The sequence below is a fragment of the Salvia splendens genome, chromosome 9, assembly GCF_004379255.2.
Source record: "Salvia splendens isolate huo1 chromosome 9, SspV2, whole genome shotgun sequence".
Classification (NCBI taxonomy): Eukaryota; Viridiplantae; Streptophyta; class Magnoliopsida; order Lamiales; family Lamiaceae; genus Salvia; species Salvia splendens.
The window spans coordinates 7879596-7893784 of record NC_056040.1 but is presented as its reverse complement, the minus strand read 5'-3'; the positions used below and the strand labels follow the sequence as shown (position 1 = coordinate 7893784).

The 14189-nt window shown below is 39.5% G+C and overlaps 1 protein-coding gene and 1 pseudogene across 1 annotated transcript; one reads left to right on the top strand and one right to left on the bottom strand.

Moving 5' to 3' along the window:
- The first annotated feature begins 4429 nt into the window (after window positions 1–4429).
- LOC121749086 lies at window positions 4430–6338 on the top strand (annotated as a pseudogene).
- Window positions 6339–6712: 374 nt separating this feature from the next.
- LOC121748836 (serine/threonine protein phosphatase 2A 57 kDa regulatory subunit B' beta isoform-like) lies at window positions 6713–9839 on the bottom strand. The gene is made up of 2 exons (XM_042143371.1): window positions 8592–9839; window positions 6713–7284 (listed from the first exon to the last, which is right to left on the bottom strand). The coding sequence occupies exons 1-2, from the start codon at window positions 9723–9725 to the stop codon at window positions 6958–6960; spliced, it is 1461 nt and encodes a 486-aa protein (XP_041999305.1). The 5' UTR covers window positions 9726–9839; the 3' UTR covers window positions 6713–6957.
- Between the last annotated feature and the right edge of the window lie 4350 nt (window positions 9840–14189).

Here is a 14189-nt window from a genome sequence, read left to right as displayed (position 1 = left end):
TAGCTGAAGAAGGACTTCTATTGATGAGAACTGCTGCCATACTCACAGCCTCACCCCAGAATCTCTTAGCCATTCCAGAGCCAAAGCATACATCTAACTCGCTCTAGGATGGTTCTATTCATGCGCTCAGCAACTCCATTCTGTTGGGGATTAGATGGAGATGTCCTATGCCTCTTCATACCTTTCTGCTTGCAGAAAGAATCAAACTCCCCACTCAGAAATTCCAGCCCATTATCAGTTCTTAAACACTTCAAAGAACACCCTTTCTCCACCTCCACTTCCTTACACCACTCCTTGAATTTCATGAATGTCTCTGATTTTTCCTTCAAGATAAACACCCATAATTTTCTAGAAAAATCATCAATAATGGATAGAAAGTATCTACCTCCTCCCCCAATGAAGCTGGTGTAGCTGGGCCCCACAAGTCACTGTGGGCATAGTCTAGTGGTGACTTTGAGCTGTGAATTCCTCTTCCATAGGGCAGTTTCTTACTCTTTCCGAGCACACATTGCTCACACAAACCCAACTGCTCATTGGGATTTTCCAGCTTAATCAGCTCCTTCTTGGCCAATTCTTTAATTCCAGTTTCTCCCAAGTGTCCGAGTCTGAGATGCCACATTCTTAAGTCTAATACCTGCACCAGATTCACAGATCCAGTAACCACACTTGCCTTTAGATAGTATAGGCTTCTCTTTCTCTCAGCCATCATAACAACATCACCATTCTTGACGATGTTCATAATCCCATCAGATAATATGCAATTATATCCTGCTGCATCCAACACTCCAATAGAGATCAAATTCCTCTTAATCTCTGGAATAAACCTCACACCAGTGAGTAACCTGATGGAGCCATTATGAAGTCTAAGCCTGATGGACCCAATTCCTCTGATTCTGCATATCTGGTCATTTCCTAACAAAACTGATCCAGCTGCATTCTTGATTTCCTCAAAATGACTTCTAGTTGGACACATGTGGAAGCTACATCCAGAATCCATGATCCATGGAAGTTCTTCCATGTCCTCAGTCACACACAGAGCCTCCGGGACCACCAACTCTTCTGCAATATCAGCATTGTTCTTGCCATTCTCTTCCTCGGCCTGCTTCTTCTTCCAAACCCAACAATTCTTCTTTATGTGGCCTGGTTTCTTGCAGTGATGGCATGATCTGGTCTCTTTCCAGTCAGCTGTCTTGTTTTTCCATGGCTTCTTCTGTGACTTTCTTTTCACATTCTTCTTGTGATCAGCAACACTCAGACTCTCAGACACCATTTCAGTGGACTTTGGATTAGATTTCTGGATTTCCTTGAGCTTTAGAGCAGAGTACACCTCTTCATATCCAATCTTGGACTCTCTACCAAGAAGTATAGCATCCTTGAAATGCTCATAACTTGGTGGCAAGGATTCAACAACATCTCAGAGCCTTGTCCTCATCTTTAATCTCTTCATCAATGTTCTCAAGATCATCGATGCATTTCCCAAATTCTTCGAGCTGTTCCAACACACCTTTCCATCAGCAATCTTGAAAGTGAGAAGTTTCTGCTTCAGGTGCAGCCGATTTGCCAAGGATTTGGCCATGTATAATGACTCCAACTTGGACCAAACTCCAGCCGCTGTCTCCTCCTTTGAAACTTCTCTGAGGACTCTGTCATTGAGGTTGAGTATCAAGGTACTATATGCCTTGTACTCTCTGTCTTGAGCCTTTGCCTTCTCCTTTTCATCAGGCTCGGGCTCTTCTCCTCCTCTCTACTGCCTACACCATTTAGGGTTTCCCATAAACCCTGTTGCATCAAGATTGCTTTCATCTTCAGCCTCCATAGGCCAAAATCATTTCGGCCTGTGAACTTTTCAACATCAAACCTTGCTGCAGCATTATTCAAACAGGTTGAGCGCCTTCTTGATGAAACAAGAAAGAACTCCCAAACTTTATGCCTTCTCGATCAATTCAGTGGACGAATTTCCCACAGACGGCGCCACGTTGTGAAGAACGAACCAACGGTTGTGATGATCGAAATGCAAAATAATGAAATGACAACATGCAAGGAAGAACACAAGCGAATTACGTGGTTCGGCGTAAGCCTACATCCACGGGCAGAATCTGGTGTGTTTCTTTATTGATCACTCGAGAAATTACAAACATAAGAGCACTCAAAACTCTCAAGAATTTACAAGATGGAAAACCCTCAACTCGCCCGAAAACTTCTTGCTTCGAGAGCTAAAAACGCACAGCTGAAAGATAACACTTCCTCTCTTGAATTCTCTCTCTATCACTTTGATTTCTGTTGTTGTTAGTTCCGGAATGAATCGCAACTCCCTTAAGAAGTATCGATCAAGAAAACCGCCGAACAGCTTCCTTTGCCGAACAGCTTCCAATTGCCGAATAGCTTCCAATTGCTGAACAGCTTCCTTTTGCCGAACAGCTTCCAATTGCCGAACAGCTTCCAATTGCTGAACAGCTTCCAATTGCTGAACAGCTTCCTTTGCCGAACAGCTTCCTTTGGCCGAACAGCTCCTTTTGCCGAACACGGTTATAACCGTTTCCAACGGCTAGTTCCTGTTTTGGTTCCCAACGGCTATTTCCTGACTTGATTCTTCCACCAGCTCAATCCGATCTTGATGAGCTCAAACTAATTAATGTATCTGTAAATTAAATAGTAATTTGAATCCGTGAAGTTATACATGTCATGCTGAATTTGACCAACAATGTAACTAACTGCCTAGCTACTTTTAGATGCATTGTGATTTTATTGACAATAGTACATAAAATGGTCACTTGGTTGTTACTCAACCTTCTATTATTTATACAAATTTCCAATTATAGCTCAATGTAGTCACTAAATGCACCCTTATTAAGTTGTTAAAATTATGTTAATGTGATTTCCTCTGTAAATGGGTGATAGTATACATTACTTTGACCACTATAAATTAGACCCCAATGTAAACAAAAAATTACAATAACCTCATTAATTCGATCATCATCTACAATAATACATATATAGTAGCGTGAGCCATGGATTACAATACCAAATCCAAAAAGCTGTCCTATTAATTGTTTTTCATAATAGGAAGCATTGAGGTTGCAAAGAGCTGCACCTTCGTCACTCCAAAGTTATTGTTAAAGTACATAACAGCCTATCATCTTCATCTCCAGTCTTGCTACTGCGATGCCGATCTGCTGACGATGATCTTGGGACGCACACACTCTCTCGAGGGGATGAGTATAGTTGGAGTTTCTGTAATTCCTTCTTCGAGAATACTGTATTCTCATGTGACATTCAAGCTGGTTTCAAATTCACAGGTTTTAAATCTTTTGACTCAAATGAGAGACAATACCAGTGTCCAAGCAATATGTGTACTTGGATAGTAAAAGACGATGGTGTTTATATTATGGGGGAAAGAAAGGCTATTTGGTGAATATTGTAACTCATTTCATCCTCCAAATAAATAAATAAATAATACAGTTTGAGATCTAGCTTTATTTATGTAGTACATATTTTAAATGAAGATGTATGGTTTTTAAAACTAACAAAATCTTGTTATGTGAATAGGTATAATGTGCAAGTAAGCCTTTTGATTTGATATAATTTATTCTTTTACTATTTAATTACTGACCAGGATATGAAAGATCTGATTAATCTTAATTGGTGCTGATCGATTCTCATAGAGAATGAAATTGTTATTTGATCTTGCTTCTACCATTGGCATATAAATAAATTATGTACTCCATTATAAATAAAAATGAGATGGAATTAACTTAGAAGCAGGAATCACTAATGTCTAATCGTATATAGAAATCATAGCATACCATATGTTGAAAATTGATATTTTTGGTGAAAATTAAATTTGAAGCTTGAGCGGCCGGTAAATATTTTGTACTGTTTGGGTGATGCTTTTAATTGGAAAATAAATTGAGTGTGTATGTTACTAATATAATAGTGGTTTAGTTAATATGTGAGAAAGTGAAAATGGATAATCATATTTGAAATCATTATTAGTTGAACTTTAAAATTAACTTTATTTATTTCTTTCTGTATAAAAACCATTGTTGTCCAAGACATCGTTATCAGAAATAAGCCATATGGATTTTTAACTAACAACAGTAGTCACAATGAATTGAAAATCAACAATCTCTAAGTTGAATAAGTAGCCAAGAAAAGACTCGAAGAATCAACAATCTCTAATACACAAAATAAAAGACTGAAAGAATAAACAATCGCTACTAGAACTAGAAAGCATAAAAGTTGATATAATCCAAAAAACTAAATTAATTAATCCTAATCGAACAAAATTTTTGATGACGAAAATTCATAGATTTCCGAATGATGATGAGTCCCGCTTCTGATTGTGTATCTTCGTGTTGGTCGAGACGATCCAGTTGACGATGAGGGAGTAAAGAAGGCAGTAGAAGAAGAGCACCGATGCGATTTGATGATGGATTTCTGGTGGTTGAGGCGCTCCGATGGCGAGCACGAATCGGGCTGCAGGAGCAGGAAGAGGCACAATGGCACCACAACAAGCAAACTCCGGGCCATGGCAGTTGTTAGCCTCTTCCGTGTCATCGTGAGGAGGAGGAGGAGGACCATGATTGCCTCTGCGAGAACACCCATTGCAAGGCCATTGATCTTCAGAGAGATGACTTCCTTTGATCACTACAATATTGAGGTATATATTGGAGTACTCATAAGAAAGAATTACGAAAGTTCAGTCGCCAAGCATGTAATTATATTTATTTACTTTCTTCCTTCTAATTAATTCCACATAACTTTTAAAGAAAAATACACCACTTTCTTCAACCCTTACGCTCTCTCATCAGCACCCTAATCCTGATTTTGTGGCTCTACAAAGTCACAAGGTAAACACACAACACAACACTCAATAAAATTGTTACGTTGAAGAATTAAATTATTATGAGATTTCACATTATTCTTCAGTTATAGTTCATGCATATATTTGTTGCAATTACATGAAACATTACATTATCTCATACTTAAAATTATGTTAAAATCATGACAGGAGTGTGAATGAATCCATATCGAAACGTCGCCAAATTCTTGAAACCCCCTTGAGCAAGGCAGAGTCACAGTGCCTGACTGGAAACCCCATAGACGACTGCTGACGTTGCGACCCCAACTGGGGAAACAACCGACAATGGCTGGCTGACTGAGCCATTGGCTTCGGGCAGGGTGCAATGGGGGGCAAAGGGGGTCGTTTCTATGAGGTAACGGACTCCTCTGATCACGACACAGTCAGCCCGATCCCTGGCACCCTTCGCTATGCTGTCATCCAAGAAGAGCCCCTCTGGATCATCTTCAAGTCCAACATGGTCATCAAGCTCAAGCATGAGCTCATCTTCAACAGCTACAAGACCATAGATGGCCGTGGTGCCAATGTGCATCTATCACGGGGAATGGATGCATCACAGTGCAGTATGTCAGCAAAGTCATCATCCACAATGTGTGGGTTTACAACTGTATGCCGTCTGGGAAAACTAATATTAGGTCAAGCACCACACATTTTGGCCACAGGGGGGTATCGGATAGTGATGGCATAACAATCTTTGGTTCGAGGAACATATGGATTGATCATTGCACGTTGTCACTGATGGATTGGTAGATATCACCATGGGATCTACGGCTATTACTGTGTCGAATAACTATTTGTCTGATCATGACAAGGTCATGCTGCTCGGGCATGATGATAAGTACTTGCCCGACTCAAGGATGCAGGTTGGTTCTTTTGCAAAACAATACAATCTGTTCCTTTTGAATTCTTGATGATAGAGACTCGTTTGTGTAGGTCACTACAGCATTCAACCGGTTTGGAAAGGGGCTCGTCCAGAGGTTGCCGAGGGTGAGGAGGGGCTACATCCACGTGGTGAACAACGACTATTATAAGTGGGAAATGTATGCGATTGGCGGAAGTGCTAGCCTGACTGTGAATAGCGAGGGTAATCGCTTCACTGCATCAGATGATCATAATGTTAAGGAGGTACAATGCTGCTTACATTGCTGGTTGAATTTGCTGCCATTTATTTTGTGCAAATTTAAACATATGCATGCTACATTGTGTGTATGTGGTACAATAGGTGACAAAACATGAGGATGCCAGTGAAGGGGAGTGGGCCAACTGGAATTGGAGGTCGAATGGGGACTTGATGTTGAACGGTGCATTCTTCGTGCCATCCGGTGACGGGGCTAAGCCGCAGTATGCCAAGGCCTCGAGCTTCGACCCTATATCGGTTAACCAAATCGACCAACTAACCATGAATGCCGGTGTTCTTGGTGGCACGAGGTACACACAAATCTTTTGCATCTTTCACAAGACACGGCAGAATTTCTGAATTTTTTTCTGATGGAATTATAATTCAGGGACACCGGTGTATATGGTGGTGGCTCCATCACGTTTACAGGCGCAGCCCAGAGAGAGTACGGCCCTTTGTTTCTTCTTCCCTAATTATTCTTATATTGTATATCTCCACCCTCCTGGTGGATTTCTATGATCAACATCAGTCATTATATATTGAGGTGCAAGATTTTTGTGGGGACAAACGTTAGATTCCAGAATCTAAACCAGTTGCAAAAGTTAACAATACAAATGAGACAAGTTGAAATTTGAATAATCGCCAAAAAAAAAGTGGCATACATTCTTTCATCAAAAGCCTCATAGCTTGATTTTAAGTCTTATTCTTTTAGAAAATACAAAACCACAAAATAATTATAGATTACAAAAACTATCATTATTAGGATGGAAAATAAAATGAAATGTTGCAAAGTACAAGCACAAGAGAATGGCATTTGTGTGAAGCAGAGTAGCATACTGACCTCAATTTTGTAGGTTTTTTCCTTCCAATCATTTTGATTCCCATGAGCTGCTCCTACTTCTTAAGAAGTGAAGGAGCTTTGCCACTGACTGCGGAAATTGTTTCACAATCATCCTCAGTTGTATGTTTTTCAATTCCACTAAATGACGATCATGCTTTCTTCTCCAGTAACTTGAGAAGCAACCTCTTCCAATTTCTTCCAAGTTAACTCACGATTGTGTTTAAGTTCTCCAGCTCTTGCTTGCTTTTCGTCATGCTGCATCTGACATTCTTCAAATAACTCGGGATCCATCTCTAGAAACATTCTCCTGACATTGGAGCTCAAGCCAATGATTGCCTGGTTCCAGTGGCCTCGTATGTTCTTTTCTAGCGCATCAAATATGATAGGTAAAATAACGCTCCGATTTTCTGCAATCAGACTTACTATGTGCTCATTGTTCCACCAAAAAAGAGCCCGTTCAGCTACCTACCAAATAGGAAATCATGGCGGTTAATTTTGAGGTTTAAAATTGTGCAGACAATGAATTGGATCACAACAACCATACAGAGAAGTAAATAATTCAACAAAAATTAAGACTGCACTAATCATTTAAATGCTCTCTTCGTCTGATGAAAAGCATTCTCAAAGGGAAAATGCCATCTAAGGGAAGTAGATGGCCAAAATACATGCTTCTGGATGTGTATGTGCAAGAGTTGGCATATAAAGATATTTTCAGAGACCATCTCAGCTTTCACTGAAAAGCAATGAACCAATGGTTTGACCCTAAACATGGCTATATCAAATCTCACAACCCAGCCACAAATCATAGTGCATTGTACAGCAATATAGCATGGTCTCATGAATTCTATATGAACCTTTAGAACTACAAGGAGAAAAGCATGATATATATTCAACTACACACATGAATTCAGATCTCCACCAGAAAATTGTAAATTCACCTCCCCCATCCCCCAACTCATTCTTACTCTTCATCATATTCCATATACACCTCTACAAAGAAACTAGTGTCACAATAAAACTATAACCAGCAAAAGTAAAAGTGTAAGCAGCACAGCAGCCAAATTCAACAGTAGATTTTACAGATGTCCATGCCATCATGATAAGACACTTATCTACTTCAGTTTCATCTCTATACCTAATCATTTTAATCAGCTGTCATGTTCCCTGAGATTACACCGACATTGCTGCTAAAACAAAAAATTCATCGATGTTATTTACTTCTGGAAAGTGAAAATATTATGTGATACGGACCGATCTTGGAAGGTCTACCACCGAGGAAATAGGAGAGTTGTTTGGCCGTTGGAGAAGAATAAGGGGACAGGCCAAACTGAAGCAGAAACCGGTGGAGAAGAATAAGGAGGCAGCAGAGAAGTAGCTGGAAGGAAAAAGGAAGAAGCGGCAGTCCAGTTCCTATTTTTATGCTTTTAGTTATTGACTTTCGAGTATAAATAAATGTAAGCTAGGGAGTGGAAATCATCTTGAATAGATCATTGTAATTGGACGACTTGAGTCGTAGGCCTCTGCGGAGGAGTGTTCTTCTTTATTCGTCTGGCAATACAAGTGATCGGATTCCTAGCATTACTATCTTTACAATTTACATATCCTAAAACAGAGCATAACTCGTGCTCCCTCCCTTCCTCTCGCCTTTCACTCCTATCATTATGGCAGCAACACTATATATCAAAGAGAACTAGTTGAAAGAACCCTTTTCTAAGTAGATATTGCAATGTAAATACACAAAGTCCAGGAAGGGTGCATGAAAATCTTCAAACCTGGAAATGTGAGCTAGTGAGGCTTCGTCCAATTTGTCTAAACAGAGGTACCATGCAGCGCTGAAACTCTGCAGGCTGTGTAAACTCCAAAATCTCTTCTAGTTCCCCAAGGAAGAGAACTTCCTTACCACAGTTTGTGACTGGCCAAAACTTCAGCACTCCTCTAATGACAGTATCAGCCAATCTGTAATCCTTCTCAACAAACTGTGTTATACAATAGGACAACTGCTGATGGTATAAAGAAATACATTTAGGCTTGTGCAGTGGAATAAGTGCCCGTACAAGGAACAACTTGTGTTCTTCTTTCATTGGCAGTGCAAACCCATTAATTATACTTCCGAGAATCTCCAAAAGCTCACCAATCCCATTGTACCTCTCGGTCTCAAATATGAACTGATAAAAAATGTTGTTTATCGCATTCCGTATAAAGGGTCTATGAACCATAAATCTCCCATATATGCGGTGAAGAATTGTCTTCAAATACTCCCGCTCCCTCATGTCTTCTGAATCAAACAAATCAAGCAATTTAAGTACGAACGAGTGGTCAAGATACTTCTTGGCAATCTTAGTGTCAGTTTCTGATGACACCACATACTTTAAAAGTAAATCATATACAAATTGCAAGTGCGGCCACGAAGGGTCCATGAACATCTCATCTTCCTCAGGATCTCCACCCTCTGAGCCAGTGTTCTCATGTGCAGCCGGTGGCAAACACCGGAAAATATTCACAGATATCATCTTCATTAATTCCTCCTGCATCACCTCATTCATTTTACACGATCCCGACTGCACCAAGTCAACGAGTTCTGCCAGAGTTTGCCTCTTGATCTCCTTCTCCCGCACAGACTTAGTCGGATCAGTAAAATTAAATAGGAAACAACATATTTGAAGTTTCCGAATGAATAGATTGTGCCGGTCAGCCATTGGAACATCCCTTAACATAGGCAAAACATCAACAGTACCCGGGTTCGGCGGGATGTTGGAAAGGGTCACATGCTGAGGTGTTGCAGAGGCCAGTCGAGATGCATGATTGACAGTCACACTAGAAGCAGACGACGACTGGGATATGGGGGCCTCTATTGCTTCAGATTTCCAGGACTTCCTCTGCCCCCTTTTCATTATCTTGTTCAGCATTGTGATCCTCAAACCAAACAGGAAAGAGAAATCACACAAACCGCAGGAACAGAAATCGCCTAAAGCAACAAACTATCACACTACTCAACTTCACATTTTAATTGCTCTTCCAGTAACTCCAATACAAAAGCAATGAAAGCAGATGGTGGTAAAACTCCGGGCCCGTAATCTCAAAACCTAATTAAGTCATGATCAATTACTAAAACTAACAGGTAACAACATAGAAACGCTTCTGCCGTATGAAACTATGAATCAAGTAGAAAAATATGCTCGTCCCTACTCTCCGTGCTTGTGCAAAATCGCAAACAGTTCGACAGAAACAAAATACCAGAGAAATACTTGAGAAAATAGGAAAACCAATTAGGAATCAGCGAACAAAGCCAGTATCCGATCAGTTCCGTCGAACTTAGAAAGCAGTGTCGCGTTACAGAATCCACGAGTTAGAGAGCAAATCACACTAATTCTACTCTCAAAAGCAGCACCAATTTTGCGGAGGCAGAGGCTGTAGAAGAAGAAGATGAAGAAGAAACGGAATATGAATTAAGTCACCGCCGACGAGGAAATTGAGGACTTTAGGGCTTTTTTTTTTTTTCCTTAATCTTATTTATTTATATGGTTTCCATTGAATTTGATTTTCCATTGTAGTGGCTGCTGCTCTCCACGGCTTCCTTTTCAGTATTCATTTTCCTGTTTCCTTTAATATTATCTATTTTCTGAGTTCGAGTATTATATTTTTACATATCGGATAAGAAAAGTCAAATGTATTGAATAGGGATAATTATGCTATCCAAATGCCTATCTTAATACCGTCTCATCCCTTAACTATTCATTGAATATGAATAATTATGCTATCCAAATTTCTATCTCAATACCGTCTCATCCTTAATTATTCATGGGTCTCACTGCACTTTTTACCCCATATCTTAACTAAGAGACAACACCTAACCCTTCATCCCTCCTTAACCATCTCATACCTTAACTATTCATTCAATTTCATTTTTTATTTTTATTTCCAACAATTCAATTAATATTTCATTGAAATATTAAATTAATACTAATAATTCATAAAATCATTAAAAACCACAAAAATTACAACATCCGAAAATACGAAAAATACATAATTGAAAATCATAATATTACAATTTATTGAAATCCGCATAATCATAGGAAAGTGATGCGGTGATCGTCTAACGGTTGCAAATTTGCCCAAATGTGCTCCTTAGATCCTCCTGGAGTTGGCGTGGGCGATAGAATCACGTGTCCTTGCCCGAACACATATTCGCTCTTGCAAAGAAGAATGCACTCCACTGCGAGGTGGACTACTTGGGGTAGAGCTTCCCGGGGTTCAGGATCGAACCAATTTTCCGCATTAGGTCCTTTGTCAGCGACAATCATGTTGTGCAAATTATGCACGTATACATGATGTCTACCATATATTCTACATAAACCACGTACGAGCCAGAGATTTGATAATGTGAATCGAGCTTGTAGAACCCCGAACCTCTCTCCACATCCTTGCGAGCAGCCTCTTGCTTTTGTGCAAAGAGAGCTTGTTTTTCGTTTATCGACCTGTTGAACATCTTCGCGAAGGTTGGCCACTTCGGATAGATGTCGCCGGCAGATAATACCCCATTTTATACTGGCGGTTTGTTAGCGGTGAAGTTGATGGCCGACGCTTTACCATTCAAAACTTCGCTGAAGAGGTCGGATTGGTTGAGCACGTTGACGTCGTTGTTCGATCCGGGGACCCCGAAAAACGCATGCCAAATCCATAGCCGGTAGTGGATGTCTTTGTGGCCGCTCATGTATGATCCCCTCCACGCCAAAGGGAAATTCTTCCATTGCCAATGCATGCAATCGACGCTGCCAAGCATCCCGGGGAATCCGTGCACTGTTTCGTGAAGTTGGAGCAGAAACTGACAATCTGCGGTGCTTGGCTTCTGGAGAAATTCGTCGGTGAAGGCTGCCCGGACGCCTTTGCAGAAGTTCATCAAACACAGTCTCCATTTTGTCCAGTAGCAAGCTAACATATTGCTGCAGTACATTTCTGGAGCGTCGTGAGACTGGGACGACCAATAACGTTGATGCCTTCTTGGAAGTACTCTTTCCGGGCCGCCAATGTATTTGCGATATGCAGAAATAGCTCCCGCAGCATGCGCAAACGGCGACGGAAGTAGGTATCTCCATACCGGATTCTCATAAAGTAATCTCGTACCAACCTTGCGGCGGCTTCCTCCCGGTCACGATGAAATGTATTTCCGGGGTTGCATTTGACGCGCCGCGACTTCCTCTCCTCCCTACGTCGATCTGCTTCTACCGATTCTCTCCATCATTCGACGCATTTGCTTAAATGGATCCATGAATGAATTGAATTTGGAGAAGAATAATGTTTTGAGATGAAGAATGAGAGTGTTTGATGAGAATAGAGAGTTTTTTATGGGGATAATTGTGGAATGATTTGATATTTATAGAAGTGATTGGGGGCTTAAAAAATAGAAAAAATAAAATAATGGAAAAAGGCTATAAACGGCTAGTATTTTTGGGGGAAATTTTTTCTCGATTTTTTTTTGAAATTTTAAAAAAAAACAAGTTTTTTTTCAACGAATATAAACGACGTCCACTCGCGGGCCGGTGAGTGGGCGTCACACGCGCAGGAGCTCTCCACGTGGCCAACGCGGGTGGCGAGCTTGCTTGCCAGCCTCCTCTCGCAACGAGCCAGCGCTTTGGATGCTCTTAGAGGTGCTCACGGTTCCAGATACCGGCGGTTACGGTATGGTTATGGTTCCGGTTCCAAAACCGCCGTTTCAGTTTCGGTTCCGAACCGACGGTTTTTATGGTTCCGAACGGTCGATTTTTGCGGTTCCGGCTTGGTTTTCCACGGTTCCGGCACGGTTTCGGTTTAAAATTTTTGAACCTGAACCGAACTACGGTTCAAAATCGACAGTTTCGGTTCGGGTAAAACTCACGGTTTCGGTTCGGAACCGTAACCGGCGGTTACGGTTTTAACCTCCGGTTTGATAAACCTTGGACAGGCCTAGGGATAATGTATTAGGATAATATTCTTAAAAATTTATCATATCAAAAAATTTATTGGTAGAGTTTAATGCTGATTTTATAGATACTCATTTATCTTTGTAGTTTACCCATTTAAGTTTAGTTCAATGCTCGATTAGAATGAGATATCTACCCTGTCTATTAAACGGTTATATACCATGTGATGTCATAGTTATCGTATTTGCTTCTATATGGACTAACTTGACACACGATACTTGTATCATGATGTGTTGCAAATGATTTTGATTTATCGGTATCTCTTACTTAATCATTACTCAAATATTTACTTTGTTATATGATAATAATTTCTGCAAGGATATGTACATATTATTGATATTTAAAATGAACTAATATTTACATGTCACTCATTTATTGTAATTGGCTATAACAAAGTCAAGAAACATAATCCGAAATAAACAAAGTTGAACCATTAGGAAAAAAACACTACGAATTCAACGAATCAGATTCACATATGAAATTGCAATTTGGGATGCAATCAGTGGCGGACACAGTAAGAGGTGGGGAAGGGCTTAAGCCCCTCCCAAGAGTTCCATTTTCTTGGTTTTTCTACTTTAAATTTTTTTAAAATTCTGAAAATCATCTTCAGCCCTCACTAAATATTGTTTTAGACGACTAAATTAACAGATGTTGAAAGGTAGGGAGGGCTGAACGAAATTTTAAAAATCGAAATTTACAGAGGTGAAAATGTAGCAACAATGGTTGCCGTGTGGTTGAGGAAGGAGAAGACAGGTTTAAAACAAATATTAATAATATTATATTACTCCTATTACTAAAGAGCCTTGTAAAATGTGTAAATGTTGACAGCTGGTCACTTAAATGCTCTCGTTTCAATATATTTTGATTTTGTTTAAAATAAAGTACTGCTTTAAAAATGTACCGTGTAAACTATATTTAGTAATTATGGATTGACCAAAAAATTTAAAATGAACATCAACCAATAGAATCTAATTGTATGAAGTCACGACAAAAATCATCATTTACAAAAATTAATTTTAATATTCTTTCCATGTAATCTATGTAAATTAAATAATTTAAAAGTATTGGACTAGTTTTATATTAAATGTTTATGTATGTGTTATGTGTATAAGTTGTGTTTGTAATTTTTCATAATATGATATACTCCCTCTGTCCCTATGTAGCAGAGACGTTTCATTTTGAGCACTCATTTTGAAAAAAAAATAATAATAAATAATTAAAATAGAAAAAATGTAAAATAAGAGAAAAAAATGTTGAGAAGACTCTTAACTATATTATTCTCTTTTTTACTTTTATTTTTTTACACTTTAGCTATTTATTATAATTTTTTCAAAACCAGTGCTCAAAATGAAACGCCTCTACTACAGAGGGACGGGGAGTAGTATTATTATATATATGGGGAGAGTGATTAAT

Bases quoted from the DNA above. Each gene is read 5' to 3' on its own strand.
- LOC121748836 (XM_042143371.1), bottom strand. From the start codon at position 9,725: ATGCTGAACAAGATAATGAAAAGGGGGCAGAGGAAGTCCTGGAAATCT. The intron at 7,285-8,591 runs GTTTGAAGATTT...CCTATTTGGTAG, and splicing joins TCACTAGCTCACATTTCCAG to GTAGCTGAACGGGCTCTTTT.